The sequence below is a fragment of the Phaenicophaeus curvirostris genome, chromosome 2 (genome assembly GCF_032191515.1).
Source record: "Phaenicophaeus curvirostris isolate KB17595 chromosome 2, BPBGC_Pcur_1.0, whole genome shotgun sequence".
NCBI lineage: Eukaryota > Metazoa > Chordata > Aves > Cuculiformes > Cuculidae > Phaenicophaeus > Phaenicophaeus curvirostris.
Window position 1 is genome coordinate 120,769,243 of NC_091393.1, and position 20,013 is coordinate 120,789,255.

Consider the following 20,013-nt stretch of genomic DNA (forward strand, 5'->3'; position numbering starts at 1 on the left):
TTCCCTCTCGTCCTGTCCCCTGTCCCTTGGGAGAAGAGCCCAGCTCCCTCCTCTCCACAACCTCCTTTCAGGTAGTTGTAGAGAGCAATGAGGTCTCCCCTCAGCCTCCTCTTCTCCAGGCTAAACACCCCCAGCTCTCTCAGCCGTTCCTCATAAGGCCTGTTCTCCAGCCCCCTCACCAGCTTTGTTGCTCTTCTCTGGACTCGCTCCAGAGCCTCAACATCCTTCTTGTGGTGAGGGGCCCAGAACTGAACACAGGATTCGAGGAGCGGTCTCACCAGTGCCGAGTACAGAGGGAGAAGAACCTCCCTGGACCTGCTGGTCACACTGTTTCTGATCCAAGCCAAGATGCCATTGGCCTTCTTGGCCACCTGGGCCACTGCTGGCTCCTGTTCAGTCGCTGTCAACCAACACCCCCAGGTCCCTCTCCTCCAGGCAGCTTTCCAGCCAGACTTCTCCTAGTCTGTAGCTGCTCAGGGTTGTTGTGCCCCAAGTGCAGGACCCGGCATTTGGCCTTGTTAAACCTCATCCCATTGGTCTCAGCCCAGCGGTCCAGCCTGTTCAGATCCCTTTGCAGAGCCTCCCGACCCTCCAGCAGATGGAGGAGGCTGAAGGGAGACCTTATTGCTGTCTACAACTGCCAGAAAGGAGGGGGTAGAGGGGAATGGTCTCTTCTCCCAAGTGACAGGCAATAGAATAAGAGGGAGTGGCCTTGAACTGCACCAGGGGTGGTTCAAATTGGATGTCAGGAAAAATTTCTTCACCAAAAGGGTCCTCAAGCACTGGAACAACTGCCCAGAGAGGTGGTGGCGTCCCCACCCCTGGAGGGATTTAAGACTCGGGCAGATGAAACGCTTAGGGATGTGGTTTAGAATCACAGAATAGTTTGGGTTGGAAGATGATCACCCTGCCATAGGCAGGGACACCTCCCACTAGATCAGGTTGCCCAAGGCCCCATCCTTAGTAGTGGACACGTACTGTCTGGCCCTATGAGCTCAAAGGTCTTTTCCAACCTAGCGATTCTATGACCTTAGAAGTCATCGAGTTCCAGCATGCTGCAAAGTAAGGGCACGATCCAAACCTCAGAACCCCATGAGCTGAAACGCAAACTCACTCCTCCTCCCTCCCCTGGAGTGATTTGATCCAGGTCCACTAACTTCGAGCCTCAAGGCTTTATCTTCAGGGCAGCGTTTGCAAAGAAAGGGATAAAAAGCTCACAGTGCAATCACCAAGGCACAGAGACCTGCCTTCCTTGTGGGCAAGCCTAACTGGGGGCGTTTTGTCTGCTTCCTGGCACTGCAAATACTGCCACTTCCCGCAGGAAGCTGCAGCAAGGTTTAATGCAAAGTTTCTTTAATAAGAAATTGCCTTCCTGGTTGTCAAACCAAACCGAGCTCATTTTGTCTACTCCTTGGCATTGCAAATCCCACCTGTTCCATGTGAAGCAGCCGGAAGCTTTAACAGAACACAGTTCAGGCCACAAATCCACTAAGATCCCCAGCGATCTTTCGGAAGACACCTTTACCACACCTGCAGTTGGACTGCAGGACTGTCCTTTCCCCCTTCATCTCCACAGGGAACAATAAGTTCCGATTTAGAACAGGACCCCCCGCAGCCTCACACCTCACCCTCAGCACAGTCCCAAGCAGGTATTCCCTCACCTCAGCAAGTATTATCGTGACTGCAGAGCAGAAGAGGCCACGATCACACATTCACTAGTCCTGCAGACAAAATCAGGGAAGATGGAACACCTTCCATTCCAATGCCACGGGAGAGAAGTTCAGTGGAGTAAAACAGCTTTTGTCTCCTAGAGGGGGCTGCAGCTCCAAGCATGAACTTCACGCAGTGCCTACTGCTGCCAAATACTGGATCCCAGCCAGGGTCTACTAGTTGTAGATGCAGTTCTTACACCACCGCAGCTGAAGGTGCCCACACCCATGACAACTTTGATAAAGAGAAAACTGAAGAACCTATTACCAATAGCAGGATCATTTTTAAACATGTTGGGGGGCAGGTGGACGACAGGAAGGAGGTATGTACTTGAATAGATGGGATAATCAACAACCTGTATGGTATAGAAATTTGAATCCTTTTCCCCAAAGTTTAATCCCGGATCCCTTTTACCTTCCAAAGCAGAAAGCCATTTGTTCTTCAGATACATTATCTTTTACCTCTCACTACAGAGGAGGAATGGTAGAAAGTCGTTCGTACTTTTTTTGTTTTGATTGAGGGTTTTTTTTTTGAAGAACAGGTCTGAAGTTATGGCACTTGTCCAACAACTTGGGATGTTTTCCAATGTAAATCATGTTGTAGTCCTACAGGGGGTCTGTCCTGCTTTTAATGCCTGAGCTCATCAGATTTGCCCCAAGGGCTAGAAGCCTCCAGCAACCAGACAATTAAAGGACAACACATTAAACATTAAAAGGAATCCATGTTCTCCACCCACAGAAGAACTTTAAGCTGAAGAACACAGATCAACCTCTGGATGACCTGTAGGAAGCCAGATTTCACTAAGCTGCACATAGTGTGGGACAACCTGCTGTACGCTGAATCACTTTAAACCCAAACAAATCACCCAAGACTACTGGTAAACGTTTCTTAAAAGATTTAATTAAGTATCATTTATCACAAAGAAGAAAATACATATAAGATTAGAAGCATGCAACCATCTTCAACATTTCTATTAATCTTTTCTTGCATTCACAGCACATTGTAAGACAACTCCTGTGCCATCCTCACTTCTTCCTGAAGAGTACTATGTGTTGAGACATAGGATAACCAAAACAAACCACAATAAAGATAAGATAACGTATGAGAAAAGTGCAAAGTAAAAAAAGTCACGTATATACCACATTCAAAACCCCTCCCCCTCAAAAAAATCAATAAAGGCAAACTGTTGTTTTGCTGCATGATCAGATTGTCTTTATGAACTACTTTACAAAAAAATTAATATAAATTAAGGGCACAATCCTGCAGACACTTATAATTGCAGCTAACTTCAACCATAGGTTGGCTCAGTCGGTATTATTAAAAGCCACAAGTTAGTCACATGCATAAGTTCTTGCAGTATAAGGCCCTAAGGCAATAAAATGTTTAAGAGCATTAAGGAGAACAAAAATTAAAGCAAACAAAATCACTCCCAAATGTGTTTTGCTTAGTAAGTTTATATCAAACGTATTTTAAACAGAACAGTTTGCTCCTAAAGCCCTGAATATTTCTATTACTTAAGCAGTTTTGCAAGATTAAAAGACAAAACCCCCAGGAAGCTGGTACAGATGTTTAATTAACACGAATCGCTTCAGGCAGGTATGTAGGGAGGTGGAGGTTCCTTCTCAGGCATCTTCACTGCCATTTCATAGGTTGGCAGAACATACTAAAAAGAAGAAAGACATTTTGAAGAGATTAATGCAGAAGGTTTAGAGAAAAAAACCACCCAGAACAAACTCATACGTCCCCAATCAGCAACTAAATCCTCTATTGCAGGCAAGTGATTTTAAGAAGAACTTGCTGCTGTTTCTAGAGAGTTTGTGAGGAAGTGAAAGAAGGTGCAGCAGCAGTTTGCTGCCCTGCCAAACCCGACCCTAGGACACTCATGCCGCCCCATCATCTCTTGGTTTTGCAGAGCAGCAAGGAAAGCTTTGACTGGTGCAATTAGAAAGCTTCACACTGCTACAAGAAAAACATTCAAATGCTTTTCTCTATAAAACCTCCTATTTTATGCAGTATAAAAATGTATCAACAATAACCCACAGTATCATTAGCCACTAACTTTTTTAATCTTTCCAGTCTTTGTTTAGAAAGCTTGTAAAGACATGGATATGGTGGTTTTCTCCCTCAAAATTAAACGATGCCAGTTCATTTTATCTCAAAAAGAAGTTTTACCTGTGGAGGAGCTTCAAAAGCAGGGTACACAGCTATCTCTGGCAAATTTCTGTTGAGAATGTATTTGTAGCAGTTCCATACACAGTTAATAAGATATGCCTGAAAGAAGAGATTTCTCTTTTTAACGATCGCATGTGCATTAGTCGATTCAGAAATCAGATGTTGGATTACATTCATATGACAAAAAGAAGCATAAATCAACTTAGTTAACACGTATCTGAGGAACAGTTGCTATTTCACAGATTTAGCTACGTGCCTCTGTGGATCCCCATTGGGCTTTGCTATCACAGTCACTCGGTATGAGCCACACAGGTTTTAGCAAAAGAATCCACAGATCCATTCAACTAATCTGCTACCTGCCACAGCGCTGCTAATCAAATTAATCCTTAACTGGCTTATGCTTCTGTGGATCTCAGCCCAAACGGGACAGGAGGAGGAGAGGCCAACAGCACAACCCCATCCCTCCTGAGTTTGCATTCCCATTTGTCCAACTACCTGTGCAAAGGAGAGGGCATGGACACGTAACAGGTGTAGGCAAGGAAATAGCCTGGACTTGATTTTTTCTTAATTAAACTGCGTAATAAAAATCTCTCTGAATTTTTCATTGGCAAATTAGCACATGGTAATACCCAAGATACTAAATTTCTCAATCAATGCAAAAATATCACCTCCAGTATTTGGCTTCCACTCCCCCGAGTCAGACATTCCTCTTGTGGAAAGCATAGAGAATGAATAAAACACTTTTTCTTTACTTCATTTTTTTTCTTAAATTCAGTCCAAATCAAATAAAGGAATATTGTCACAGCCAATGTATGTGATCAACTCCTTTCTCTAATATGCTTCGCCTGCACAAGTTTTTGTAATTCAAATGAATGCCTCTGTACTTAGATATTCAAAAAGAAAAAAACTGGTCATAACACCCTTCAGTAGGAAGAAATATGTATCTGAGTTAACCTATGCATTTCCTCCTTCCAAAACACGCACCTTGGCTTGTTAGGCACAGCGAGAGACTTTACAATTTTTACTTACAAAACTTGTATACAGTAACTCAATCTTGGTTTATTACAAGCTTAATTACAAATATTAAATTTATCTCCACGTATGCAAAAAGATGGTATTTGAAGTCTGTGCATTCCTACTTCCTACTCAGGAGGGGCAGAGCTGCATAAACATGCCCCACTGCATACAAACAAGTTAGTTGAAGACACCAGTACACAAAATATAAGACTTCAGTCACACCGTAATCGACCATTCTCACAATTCTGCTCACAGAAGTTCTTTATTCAGCATTAAGAAGCCAGCTGAGTTCTCAATTCAGCATTGAAGTTTAAATGAAATTGATGGCCCTTTAATATAGTGACTCTTGTAACAGACAAGTGCTTAAGCTTTAACTTACCTTTAAAATGATAAATAAGGCAAAGAACACCAGAACAATGAACAAGAGACAGCTGGAGTCCAAGGAAAGCAGATCATCTTTGTAAGGGAAATCCGGCTAGTTAAAAAAAAACAGGGAAGGGAGGGAAGGGGAGAATATAAGCAACAAATACTGCACAATTACAGATGTAACAATTATATCCAAGCTTCACAGAAAATTAAGAATTCCTGGGTAAACTAGCTCCCTAGAAACAACAAAAAGTTCAATTTCTCATTAGTTTCTTCTTTATCCTCCCACAAAGCACACTATTTATCTTGCCTCTGTCCTGCAGGAACAGATCACTACAGAAAAGTGTTATGTATACAGAAGCCTTATACTGTCCATGTTACGTCCCCAGTTAAGACTGATACCCATGAAATTTCCTTTTTAAACAGCTGCAGCATAGCATTTGTACTTAGTGTCCTGTACGTGATAACTTTTAATGACTTAGCATTATTACCTCCTGTCAGTCCAACCAGTAACACACACATGCACAGAGCAGAGGAAAAATGTTGCCCCCAAACTTCAGAAGAGCCAAAACAGAGCTTCTGCAAATTTCAGACTCTTCTTTCCCTGACCACAGTGATAAAATCTCCCTCCAACACCAATCCATTTTTTATCTCTGTTTTTAAAAGGACGTTGTTTTAAACATCTGCTTGAACAGATCTAAACACCAGCCACAAAGAGCTTGTGATCCCGTTAACTGACAAATGCACTCCATCCACTAAGTCTTCTCGAACTTAAAATACGGGCAGTGCTAATGATGTCGTTACAGTCTCCTTCGAAGATATTGTTTCAAAATGAGGAGAAACATATAGAGTCTAAAAGGAACCCTCAGAATCTCAGATTCCATCCCAAAACACTGTAGGACCCTACCTCATATAAATCCTCACCTATACTCTTCTTTCCCTTCACCAAACAAATAAGGGTCAACACATTTTTAATCTGCAGTAGCAAACCTGCCACAGAATCACATGCTTAAAGGGTTTGGAACATCTTTGTTTCAAGTGCAAATGTAGTAGAGACAGTTTAGACCTACAACTCCCACCACAATTCTTCATTTTCTCTCCGTGGCTCTCCTTTTTAGGGAGCACTGACACCTTCAGCCCTTCCACTTCTGATAAGCTCTCCATCACATAACCACGTAACACCCTGGCAATCGTCCCCTATGGCTGGCACAGTCAGAATTCCTTTCTTATGCACGGGAAGGTAACTACAGCTCATTCACTTGTCCAATTCAACCAAAGTTTAATTTGAACAAACACTTACCAACTGATCCAGGTAATCCTTGATTCTGGGCAGGTAGGTTAGAGAACTGATGGCAACCAAACAACTGAGCACAAAGTCAAAGAGTTGGTAACAGAAAAATGGGATCAGCCAACCTACACGATGCTAAGAAGAAAAAAAAGCAGCAGCCTGTAAGGTATCTAATGAAAAATTCAAGCAGCAACTTTAAAACCACAGACTAAACATACTTACAGCAATCGCGCCATACACCATCATTGCACTGATTGTGAACATGAGGAGGGAGATAGCAAACAGAACACAGGCATTTTCTGCATTAAAAGAAAAACAATAAACATGAGTCATTTCCTGACGTTGTCACACTGCGGCTGACAGGTACCCAAGCTCTATCCATTCCTATGATCTCTTCTAAGCCATTTCATCTGTGTAAACAGGCAGCAGAATTGAGTAACTCTGATCTCTGCTCACAGGAAAGATCCACTTCAAGAAAACTAGTAGGCATTTGGAAAAATCCCTCTGCCTGAATACAGCTCAGACATACCAATTAGAAGCCTGACACAGCTTGATAGTAATGCAACATAATGATCCTGATTTGCAATATATGTCAGTGCTAGAAGTATGTGAGTGATTAACATTACAACTGGAAAGAATTTTAAGCGAAGCTAGCACAGTGCCAACCTTTAGACTTTAAAATGGTTTGATTACGTAATTTGGTCATTGGCAGTGGGAGTAGCTCTGCTCTGTCAGTAACTCTAAGGAAAATAGGAAATCACTGTGTGGAAGGTGTCCCATTATTTACAAGAAAAGGCAGCTGAACAGAAGCCAAATGGTAGCGGAATCCAGGACAGTCATGGAAACCAAACGATAAAAATTCTTCTTGTGCATCACAGTTAGTGATGACAGAAGCACAGCTGCTTTCCAAAGTTAGATTATAGTGGTTCTACTCCAACAAGCACAGTTTACATTTTTAAACACAGAGAAAGAAACCAACTTGAGTCTAGAGGTGTGGCAAGTTAATGTTTTTAGCAACACTGAAGCCAAACTGTTGTGGTTCCGGTGCCTGGAGCAGATGATCTGAGAATCGCAACTTTCTACTCTGCAACCGATTTGAAACCATAAGTTGCAGAAGCACTTTCATACCTAATTCAGCAGAAGATAATAATATCTATGTACAGAGATGCACTGCATTGATCAGAGAGCCCCAAGTACTCAGCAGCAACCAACCCAACCAAGTGTGGGTTATTTCTGAGGAATTGTTACTCACAATACCCACAAGCACAATCAGATTTGTAATATCCCTTCACACACGCAAACCCTCTAGCCCATATTCCAACATGGGTAACAACAATCATAACAGCATGTGATAGTCACTTTACACTGAAGAGTGGAGAAAGCACCTTTAGAATTATCCCTCAGTCATATGAGCTTAAGGCTACCAAGTACAACATTTGCTACAAAACACATGGCATTTTACAGATACCTGCTGTAATTTTAATTATTATCTAGATTTTATTAAGTATTTGGTCCTTGTTCTCACTCTTATTTCATTACTAAGAAGCTTGAGTTACTGACACAAGTCAGAACTGACAGATCTTCAACTTTGGGCATAAACAACTAATTTGAAGACTAAACCAAAACTCTCAAAGTCTGGATTTGCGCTGTACTGCTTATCTTTGCTCCAGACTGGACCTGTCCCTCCCTAACTTTTAGTGTAATGTAACAGACTGAGATGAGACACATTAAGAGGGCCAAATCGAACATGCTTTTGCACATTTGAAAACAAGAAAAACAAAGCATGTGCACGAGTTTACATGTCATACTAGAGTTAAGAAACTTGGTCACTACAGACAATAGTTTGATACTCATTACACTTGTACACATCATAAGCTTAATCTGTAACAACAGAGAGGAAAGTTGGTTTAATTCTGCTCATGATGCGTTCTGTACATCAAACTACTTAGATTAATACTTTGGCTTCATTCAAGACTTAGCATCCAAATTCTTCCTCTTTTCTTAGAAAGATGGCATGGTTTTCTTCTTAGTAAACTTATACACAATACCTGTAAGCTCTTTCCTTAATCTAGGAGGATCACCACTTTAAAAATAGTTTTCTACTTTTTTTGTTTTATTGACACAGCAGAGGTTAGCAAGTGTTTATGGAGAAAGTGAATTAGTGATGTTCCACACATATTTCAACAGTCAAAGCATTAGAAGGGCAAGAAATCTTTAGAAATCTTACAGTTTAAGACGCTTAAAGAGTAATATAAAGTAAAAAAAAAAAAACGTTCCATATAAGGAGGCTTTTTTATTCTTGTAGAAGACCTCAATCCCAGAATAATTAAAGAAACATTCAGGAAACAAGACAACTGTATTTAAAAGCTGAATGCATGCATTACACACTAGCGTAAGGCAAATACACCTCGGCTCTACATGCTCTTTTTTCTAATCAGACACAGAGTTATACACCTACCAGCCATTCTCTCAGAAGCATAGTAATTTCCGATGACTTCATACTGGATATCAACAGTTGGCACTATATTTGGATGAGTCACTTCTACTGTCAACAAGATGCCCATCAGCAAGTTCACCACCTGAGAAAGATCACAGTTACCTAAAGGTTATTTACACTGCTACAGCCATGATCTTTTAAAGACACACTAATAAATATTTTATTTTAGTTAGAAATAAAATCTTTGCTTTGTCTATGCAGAATTAAAAAACAACCTAAGAAAAAAAAGAACACAACTTAAATTTCAACCTAATTTAAGCTACTAAAACACTGGACACTTGATAGTTTTCAAGAATCACAAGTAAATAACTTTGCACTTAAGAAGATGGATAGGGGTTGTAGGGATTAAATTACATAGTTGAACTGATGTTGCATGATAAATGTATAGATTTGTGAAATGAAAGAATGGAAACAGTTAAAAGAGGCCAGGAAGGAAAAGGTACAGTAATAGACACAATGAGGAACAGTACTGGGGGCAAGCAGTACAAAGGGATGCGAATGCATCACACAGTAAATACGGAGCCTATGAGACAAAATTTCCACTACAGCTCTAATTCTCAAACGCAGCTTGGTTCTTCGTTTCTCCCATGTTAGTTTTAATACAAGCCGGGGAGAACCACCTCCCCCCCACTTCCTACGTCATTTATTAACACCGCATTAATCCTTATCAGAAAGGCTACGCAAACATAGGTGAAGCTGAAAAAAAAAATCTCACACAAAGATTGAACAGCAAAACTGTATGATTCAGCAGTGGCTACATGCTTCCCAGTCCTCCTCCGCACTTACACTGCCATTAACAGACTTGTCTTTCCACATTTTGGTATGTACCAGAAATGCTTTCAGTAACACTAAGGGCTCAAAGAGTTAGAAGTACTTAAACCTCTGCAAAACTGCCTTCACAGCATTAATAGCCTATTCAAGATTTACAGGGGCATAGTTTCTGTTATTAATATCTGGAAAGACGGGCCAAAGTAGACACTGCGTAACAAAAAAGTCATGACAGTATTTTGAAACTGCAGTTGTTTTCCAACCAGCGTTCAGTACGGTCACCACCACCAGCAGGATCTTTTACAATCAAAAGAAAAAGAAGCTAACTGGTTTGCAGTTTCTCACAACTTAAGAATATTTGCCAGATATTTCTTCTTTTACTGGCTTGGTTCCAGGAGTCAATTATAGTAATAGGGGCAAATCTACACACAATTACTGAAGTTTTCAGTAAGGAAAAAAGCTTTCAAACATTTAAAAGGCATTTCTGGCTTATAAACACACAGTTCCTACAAGCTTCTTTTTTTTAAAAAAAAGGGTTTGTTTGAGTTTTGTTCTTTTTCCTAAGGTTTAGGGATATCGTAGTGACAAGCTTGGTAATCTCTCTACTGAAAAGGACCCTTCAGTGAGATCACAGCTGATTGTTTTGTAGGAACACTAACCTGCCGTTGTGTATTATGCAAACTTCACAGGAATTCCAGCTACTTTCAGCCACTTTATCCTCCATTTTATGTCTTGAAACAAAAATACAACAAGTACAGCTGGCAGTAAAGAACTAAGTTTAGACACCAGTATATTTAGTTTTGAAATGCACATATTTTCCCTCCTTGCAAGACATTTCCTACAGGGCAAACTCAAGTCCTCACCTGCCACTTGTCCAAAACTTTTATTTTGCTTCAGCACTGTTCAAAAGCATGAAATACTGTACTGTCTCATCACTTCTGTTTCATCCTTCTCTGCTCTGGCTTTCTGCTCTCAATGTACTTGCAAGTCTTCTATCTCCTCTCTAAGTGAGCCAGAGATATCAACCTATATTTTTCAAAATAAGTTCCTGCCCTATACTTGTTTTAAAAAGCCTATGAAAAGGTTCAGATCTTTGGCAGTTGAAATACTGATTTCTACTTCATAAAACACAAGGAGACATTTTCAATTCTAGCTAAATCATTTACTGTTTATATACAGTCATAGCTTTAACTGAAAGATAAAGTCCAGGATGAAAGACATTATTACTTCAATACTGAGTTTCACTGCCATGATAGGCTATCTGCCTCGAGATAGAGTAAGCAGCACTTGAATTAATAAAGTACGGAAGAACTTGAATGCCTGGGAACTGTGAGACTGTGACCCTATATTTGTCACTTTCTCAATTTTCCTCCTATCCATGGTTCTATTTACCATAGAAATGTTCTTAGCAATTTCACTAGCTACTGAGCACAGCTGAAAGTATGGAGTTTTATTTTGTCAACCTGAAACGGCATGCAATGAAAACAGGAAATTAAGAGTCATTCAAAATCCAATCTATTAGGATCAGTGAGACAGAATAAAAATAACAACTTTAAAAAATCCCAGATAACAACAAACCCAAACCTCTGTCAATTAACATCCCTGAACTTCCAATACTCTATTACTGCTATTTGTGAATCCTATTACAGCACTAAGCAACTCAACATATTCAACATTTGGATTTCAATTAAGAGGTACCAGCAACAATTAGCGGCCCTTTTAAGCACAAAACCAGAGCTTATATTTTAACTGCTACCATTAAGCTTGATAACAGCAACACCAAAGGCTTGTCTCAACTTCATAGTCAGTGTGACTACCAGCAAGAGAATCGTTCGGATTGCAAGGCGTAAAAGAATATACTCAGCAGAAACAAAATATGTTCACAAATGGTCTACATTGAGGAGTCAGAAAAAAATGTAGCACAGGTCAGTGTAACCTGAAGATTAAAATCACTACCCCTCAAATACACCCACCAAATCTTGACAAGCCAGCAGTCAGTGGATAGTGCAGCATTCTGAGATAATACCTCAGAAATCCCACGTCCCCATCCTCAGCTTTTTTTTGTTAGGAAGTAAAACAAACAATAAAATCAATTACAAAATGCATGTTGAAATTCTTATTCGAAAGATATTTCTGTTAAGATGAAAATACTTCAGTTTTGTATTAGTTCAAGAAGTATATTTTACTCTTATAACTTACATCATTGAGTGTAATGGAAGTTTGGTGTAGCTCTATAAAAATTAAAAATCCAATAGTGAGTAAAGTCAGCATCTATTACAAACTGGTAACAGAAATATCAGCTCCCCATATGATCAGAACTCAAAAGACTGGGACTACAACAAGCATTAGCTTTTTAATTAGTGAGCTTTATCTCTATGGTACACATTTAATGCTTAATCATGAAAGTGCTTTCACTCTCCAGAGGCCTGAACGCGAAGGCTACATTTACCCCAAGCACTCCGAATGACTAAACGTCTTGGACAGAACCAGGAATTCCTACTTATGATTTGCTTATTTCCTTTTATGAGTACCAAAGAAGAGGGAAATTGCCTTGCAGTGCTACACTTCCTCTCATTTGTGCAATATTTTTCCTTAAATGTGTCCCTGACGAAACAAACCAAGATAGGGGGTTGACTTTTTTTAATCATTATTTTACTGAAATAATAAAAAATGAAAAAGAATAATTTTAAATTAGCACTGTCAAGGTTAGACCGAGACCAGTTACCTTCTTTCATTTCTGGAAGTGTTGTTCACTGAACAAAAGACTCCAGAGTTCACCCTGACCCTCCTGCTAACCAGTAGCAATTGCATCATTTTGACTCCGTTGCTGAAGTTTGCTGCCAGAATGAGAAAGCCCCTCCCTCCAAAACAATGCTCTTACTTTTAGACTGTTTATTGAACTCTGATCTGATTTTTGCCAGGGCTGCGTTCACATTTCCCGTTTCTGGAAAGTGTTGCACCCAATAAGAAAGCTTACAGGAAGAAACAAACTTCAAAGCCACGCACTTGCAATTATGGAGCTAGGAATAGGAGGTTTCTTTTTCCTTCGTATACAGAACAGTAGTGGGTGTTGCAGACTAAACCAAACTATATTAGTCCTGGAACTCAAGCATGAATCTGCTAGAAATCTTCTTAACTCATCTTTTCGCAAATACAGTTTTATCTATTTATCGAAAACAGCGGTAGAACACGGAGCACGCCTGAAAGACGCAGTTTGATCACACAGCATCAACAGCAGACATTTTAGAAGAGAATGTCCTTGCTCTTTCTAGACTCGCAGAAGTACAGGGCAGCGATAGAACTGTTGTAGTGAGGAGACGAGTTGATTAGATGCACAATTAAAAGTATACAAATAATAAGCAAGGAAAACGTCTAATTAGTTACATAAGACAAATGCACATCTTAAATAGCCCAAACTCTTATCTTACTGAAACATCTGGAGTAGATTGCTACCAGACTCCATTTTATGTTTGGTATCAAATTCCTTCAGGCTTGCACAGCACGAGAACACAGTGTATCCAGTAAATACAAGCTGACCAAGATTTTCAGGAACACAAAGCTATTGTTGAACTCCCCCACTAAAAAGCTACCTCCCTTGCAAGAAAAAAAAAAAATATCAAAAAGTTCTTACCGTTTGTCCCACAGTAACTTACAAGCATAAACTATTAAATTGGTTTAGAAATACTTATCAGAAGCTAGAGTCTGAAAGACTGAAGTTAGTGACATGCTTAAACGGTGTGTTAATTAATAGCATATCTAAATAAGCTGACATACCCTAGGCTGTTTAATTTATTTTTCTTTTTAACTTATCTTTCTGCTGACAAACATTAATTTTCACTGTCTGAATTGTAGTTTACTTTCAAGAGGAATGAATTATAGCTGAATTTAGACTTAAAGCAGTAGGCAAGACCACCTAAGAGTCCAGGGCAACGCCCTATTTCACCTCAAAGGGCTATCAGACTTACAGGAGTTATCACCTTTTCCCAGCTGACAGCTGGGAAAGGCTGGATAAACTCTTTTCAATGTGCAGATTAACAAAGTGTTTGATAGAGTTTATAGAAAAACGGAGCTATGAAGTACTTTGCATGCACGCTGCTACCCTGAATTCAACTATATTTTTCCCCCGAGTCCGTTACAGTTATGAGAGATCAAAGGGACACTTTGCTTCAGGCCCCACGCCACCTCTGAAGCCACCTCTGAAGCCACCAGCGTACTTTTCAACGTCCATAAGCATTAGATATTTCAACAGAATCAGAAAGGAGGAGGAAGTGCTGCATCCAGGCAATAAGATGAAACAGCATGTGAAGCAGAAACTGGAAGTACTGCTGAGTCTGTGGCCTGGGAAAGCACAACCCTGCCCACTGCCTCCACCAAGCTCCTGGGTTTCTAGATACTCAGACCAACAGGAAACAAAAGTAGGAAAGGCAGCGCAGCGCATTTGTTTCGTAACAAGGATGAGTGTCTCCTTACTGTTAACAATTTATTATGTACCAAAAACATTCCTCATCCCCTTCCCTTAGCATAGGGTAAGATTTCTGCAAGTTTTTTCAGATTTTCAGAACAAGTCTGATGTTCCATACTACAGCGGACCTCACTTTTCTATTTTACTTCAAATAATAGCAGAACTCGATGAACACCAAGACATTTTTTCAAATTTCTTTTTTAAAAAGAAAAAATGTTCCTTTCCTAGAGTTTTGTTACACTTCCCATCCCCTATCTTGCTTTTTCTTCCATTCCTCTCTCCTGCCATTTTAATGTTGCCTGTATATTTTATTTTGTCAATGGAAGAACCAATACCACAACAAAAAAAAAAAAAGGGAACTTCTCATACTTGCTGAAGATAAACTAGAAACTCTCCAAATTTAAATGCCCATGCCCATAAAAGCAGTTTCCGTGCATGGATTCTTCATATCAAGATGTAAGAATGCAGAACTCTCCATTTACACAATCTTGTGAAGGAGAACACAGGCTTTGGTTACATCTTCAGGAGAACAGAAAAGCTATGATGCAATGTTTTTAAATCATTATCATATTTTTCTGCCCACGAGGGTAAGAGGAAGGAAATCAATAAAGAGGAACTAATTTCTCCCTTGCGGAAACTAAGAGAAGTTAAGGCTCCAAGCCTTAACTTGCCCATGCTTGTTTTTATGTTTCTACTTTGGTTGAAAACTAGAGTTTTACGATAAATACTAAATCTTTAATACTTCAGCTTCACCACCACAGCTCTCTCACAGAGAAAAAGCACCCATCAGTCAGCAAGCAAGAGGTGTTTTGGAAACTAAGCCTGTTCCTATCACTCGTCAAACACTGCGTTGAGAAGGCAGAGTACCACGTACTTCCTTTTTCAAAAGCTCTTCATAACGAGCATGGCTTCTGCTTGTTGAAGACCCTCACCTTCCCACCAGACGTTACATGTCGCTCTGGAGAACCGCATGTTATCATCCTATCCTCCACGCATATCTTCCTCCAGTTTACTCAAACAGAATCACTGAATGACCCGGGTTGGAAAGGACACACAAGGATCACCAAGTCCAACTCCTGTCCCTGCACAGGACAGCCCCAACATTCACACCAGGTGTCTGAGGGCATGGTCCAAATGCTTCTTGAATACTGTCAGGCTTGGCGTCATGACTGCTTCCCCGGGGAGCTGTTCCAGGGTTCCACCACCCTCTGGGTGAAGAAACTTTTCCTAATGTCCAACCTAATCCTCCTCTGGCACATGTTCTTGCCATCCTCTCTAGGCCTCCCACTGGTCACCAGAAAGAAGAGATCATTATCATCTTCTCTTTTACCAAAGACACACTCAGTACTGTTTGAAACTTATTAAAGACCCTACACCTCTCATCTAAGAAAATGAAACAGGAATAGTGACAACCCCTTGGAGGCTGAGCTCAAAATGCCCTGAATTTTTCCCTCATTTTACTTTTTTTAACCACAACAAGGGAGGCTGCGATGGGACAAATGGCTTTGGCAAGCCCAAGGTGGACCCCAGGAAACTCATACAGTGCCCCTGAGCTGGCCCAGGGCACAAAGCACGATGTCAGCTGCCTCCTGAAGGGGGGGAAAAGGAGGAGCGAGGGGAAAGGGGTGAAAAGGAAGGAGCGAGGGGAAGTGGGGGGCTAAAGGAAGGAGCGAGGGGAAGGGGGGGAAAGGAAGGAGCGAGGGGAAGGGGGGGGAAAGGAAGGAGCGAGGGGAAGGGGGGGGAAAGGAAGGAGCGAGGGGAAGGGGGGGGAAAGGAAGGAGCGAGGGGAAGGGGGGGGAAAGGAAGGAGCGGGCAAGGGGGAAAAAAAGGAGCGAGGGGAAGGGGGAAAAAGGAAGGAGGGGCAAGGGGGAAAAGGAAGGATGGGGAAGGGGGAAAGGGGAAAAGGGGGAGGAAAAGAAGGAGGGGAGGGGAAGGAAGGAAGGAGGGAAAAGAAGGAGGCGGAGAGGGAAGGAGGACAAAGGAGGAGAAGGAAGAAAGGAGGAAAAAGGAGGGAGAGAGGGAAGGAGGAAAAAGGAGGGAGAGAGGGAAGGAGGAAAAAGGAGGGAGAGACGGAAGGAGGAAAAAGGAGGGAGAGACGGAAGGAGGAAAAAGGAGGGAGAGACGGAAGGAGGAAAAAGGAGGGGAGAGGGAAGGAGGAAAAAGAAGGAGGGGAAGGAAAGGAGGAAAAAGAAGGAGGGGAAGGAAAGGAGGAAAAAGAAGGGGGGGGGAGGAAGAGACCCCGCCGGCCGCCGCCGCTCTCACCATGTACCAGGTGCCCAGGACGATGGTGCCGGTGCGCACATGGCAGCAGCCGCAGCACCGTGTGCTGTAGAAGCGATCCCGGCCGCGCTTGAACGTCATGGCGGAGGCCGCGCGGCCGCTCGCGCTCCGGCCGCTTCCCCCTGCGCCCCCGGCCCCGCCCCCTGCTGACGTCACAGCCTTGTTGCCGTGGCAACGCGTGACTGACAGCGCCGCCCACCAATCGCCGCCCGCCCTGCGCGCAAAGGCCGCGCTCACCGGCGGCGGGGGCGGGCCTGAGGGGCGGGGTCTGCGAGGGGGCGGGGCTTAAGAAGGCGGGGTCTGTGGAGGGGCGGGGCTGAGCCTGCCATGTCCGAGAGGCAGGGGGCAGAGGGGCAGGGGTACAGAGCCACCTGATCGTGTGGTCACAGCATCATAGGGACAGAGAGAAGGAATCGCAGAACCTCAGAATCATCCTCAGAGAAGAGCAACCAAGCTGGTGAAGGGGCTGGAGAACAGGTCTTACGAGGAGCGGCTGAGAGAGCTGGGGGTGTTTAGCCTGGAGAAGAGGAGGCTGAGGGGAGACCTCATTGCTCTCTACAACTACCTGAAAGGAGGTTGTAGAGAGGAGGGAGCTGGCCTCTTCTCCCAAGGGACAGGGGACAGGACGAGAGGGAATGGCCTCAAGCTCCGCCAGGGGAGGTTCAGGCTGGACATTAGGAAAAAAATTTTCACAGAAAGGGTCATTGGGCACTGGCAGAGGCTGCCCAGGGAGGTGGTTGACTTGCCTTCCCTGGAGGTGTTTAAGGCACAGGTGGACGAGGTGCTGAGGGACATGGTTTAGTGATTGATAGGAATGGTTGGACTCGATGATCCGGTGGGTCTCTTCCAACCTGGTGATTCTATGATTCTATGATCTGATCATAGGGTCACAGCATCACAGAATCGTAGAACCAGAGTCGTAGAATCGTAGCATCACAAAATCATAGAACCACAGAATCATAGAACCGTGGAATCATAGTCACAGAATCACAGAGTATCATAGAATTGGAGCATTGAGTTAGTCACAGAATCATAGAATCACAGAGTCACAGTCTCACACACTTAAAGAGTCATATCATAGAATTAGAGTCAGAGCATCATGGAATCCTAGAATCATAGAATCACCAGGTTGGAAAAGACCCACCGGATCATTGAGAATCACAGAATCATAGAATCACAGAATCACAGAGTCATAGAATCTCAGAATCATAGAATCACGGAATTACAGATTCATAGAATATCAGAATCATAGAATCAGGGGATCACATGGAATGGGGGTTGGAACTGGATGATCTTTAAGGTCCCTTCCATCCCAGACTATCCCATGGTACTATAACACTTCTCCTATGAAGAGAGGCTGAGAGAGCTGGGCTTGTTCCACCTGGAGAAGAGAAGACTCCAAGAAGACTTTACTGCGTCCTTCCAATGGTTAACGGGGGCTTATAAGAAAAATTGGGAAAAACTTTTTAGCAGGGCTTGTAGCAATAGGACAAGAGATAATGTTTTTAAAGTAAAAGAGGAGACGTTTAGACTAGGTATTAGGAAGAAATATTTTACACTAAGGGTGGTGAAGCATTTGCAGCTGTTTCCCAGAGCGGTGGTAGATGCTCCATCCCTGGAAACATTCAGCTTCAGGCTGGATGGGGCTCTGAGCAGCCTGATCTAGTTGAAGATGTCCCTGCTCGCTGCAGGGGGGTTGGACTACATGACCTTCATGGCCCTTTCCAACCCAAACCATTCTGTGAGTCTTAATAGAGCCCAAAGTGGCCTGCTTTGAAGTACTGCCAACATCCCGCGGCTTTCGCTGACAGCAGCCAGTGCTGTGCAGGGTTTAATTCCCTTAATCCCTTTTGCTATTCTTCTGCATTAATTCCTTGGATTAAATTATTAGTTGTGTGTTACATGCTAAAAGGATACGTGGTAAGAGAGTAAACAGAAGAGGTGGGTTTTAATCCACAGAGATACTTCACTTTTTTGTTAGTCAGTCCCAGTTTGTGAGTAGGTGATGATATATTTCATTAGTCCCACTGAAAGCTGCAGGTGCTGCCAGGTTCATGTGTTAATTAGAAGTAATGTGTATAAATCCAGGTGCTGCCGTCACAATGTGTATGTGCTAAGAGGTTGCTCCACCACCTGGACACAAGGGCTCCTGTTCCCATATGGACAAGACCTATAAACTTCTTCTGACCCAAGGACAGCCGGTGGGTTTTGTAAACCTGAGCTGGTGATACAGATATGCACACAGTTTATTTTAACCCTGGCACAGCTGCAAATATTTCCTTTTTGGTTGTGTACAACCAATCTGAAACACTCCTAGAACCATAAATATTTGTTGTAAATATATACACCAAGATGCATGTCATATGTCAGTATCAATATTGAGTTTTTTTCACTCTGACCAATGAGAAGTTAGTGAAGGTGACTGTACTTGTCCTTTTGATATATTTCAGACCCTACAATTAACACGTTTTATTGTTTTAGCTCCTTAGTCTATTTTTAAACATGAGCTGTTGCTGAGTTGTTTGAAATTATTTACTTAAAGTATTTAAAAGTGACCTTTTTATTTTAAATCCCCTGTGTTCCATACTTAGTGTTTTTCTTCCTTAGGGCATGTTTCATTTTTGAATAAACATGTTGTAAGCGCTGCTAAGACTGCTGTCATGATTGTGTTATAAACTACTGTTTGTTTCTTTAGCGCTCCTAATGTTCTCAGTCCTTTGCACAGATGCTTAATTATCAGCGGTTCATAGAATCATAGAATCACAGAATAACCAGGTTGGAAGAGACCCATCAGATCATCGAATCCAATCATTCCTATCAAAATTCGATTCAATGTAGCAAAACCGGACTAATTTTAATCAATATACATGCATGCATAGAAATAAATAGAAAAGGAATGTGCATTTTGGTGTAACCAGTCATTTAAAAAATCCCGTTTTCTCACGGATGGCATGTTGGGAAACCTAAGCCAACTGTTTCTGCAGCATGAGAGCCTGAATTGATTACATTGTTCCTGCGGAGTTGAGAGAGGCTCTCCTCCTTGTTGGTCTGTCCTTGTGTGAAAGAGGAATTCACAGAACTGGAGTGAGTCAAAAGAAAAAGCAGGACCCTCTTGCCTGAGTCAGGGAATCTACCTGGAAACACCTAGTTTCTATTCTCAATTCAAATTGTTTGTGAGGGCAAGTGTCCCACCTAAGATCTTGCAGTTGGACACTTTGCTTTCACTGGCAGATCTCATGTCAGGCTCAGATCGTCAGGGCTATTTTTTGAGATGAAAGAAATCTTAATTAAGTGTTCATATCTTTGTCAGCCAGGCTCAGAATAAAAATCCATGTGATTCCCTTGAGCTTCACTGCTTGTTATACCCTGCAGACAACAAAGAGATGAGAATGATCGCGTTGTTTCCTGTACTTCGGGGAAGAGAGAATAGGTTAATGATTTTAGTCCTACCCT

At 42.1% G+C, this 20,013-nt stretch overlaps 1 protein-coding gene across 1 annotated transcript; it reads right to left on the reverse strand.

Annotated features, from left to right (window-relative positions):
• Positions 1–2,588: 2,588 nt before the first annotated feature.
• LAPTM4A (lysosomal protein transmembrane 4 alpha) lies at positions 2,589–16,693 on the reverse strand. Its single transcript, XM_069850583.1, has 7 exons — positions 16,543–16,693; positions 9,012–9,132; positions 6,776–6,852; positions 6,566–6,688; positions 5,279–5,374; positions 3,883–3,981; positions 2,589–3,373 (listed from the first exon to the last, which is right to left on the reverse strand). The coding sequence occupies exons 1-7, from the start codon at positions 16,639–16,641 to the stop codon at positions 3,299–3,301; spliced, it is 690 nt and encodes a 229-aa protein (XP_069706684.1). The 5' UTR covers positions 16,642–16,693; the 3' UTR covers positions 2,589–3,298.
• Positions 16,694–20,013: the final 3,320 nt, after the last annotated feature.

Bases quoted from the DNA above. Each gene is read 5' to 3' on its own strand.
- LAPTM4A (XM_069850583.1), bottom strand. From the start codon at position 16,641: ATGACGTTCAAGCGCGGCCGGGATCGCTTCTACAGCACACGGTGCTGC. The intron at 6,689-6,775 runs GTAAGTATGTTT...TTTTCTTCTTAG, and splicing joins TGGTGTATGGCGCGATTGCT to CATCGTGTAGGTTGGCTGAT. The intron at 5,375-6,565 runs GTAAGTGTTTGT...TTTTTTAACTAG, and splicing joins AGGATTACCTGGATCAGTTG to CCGGATTTCCCTTACAAAGA.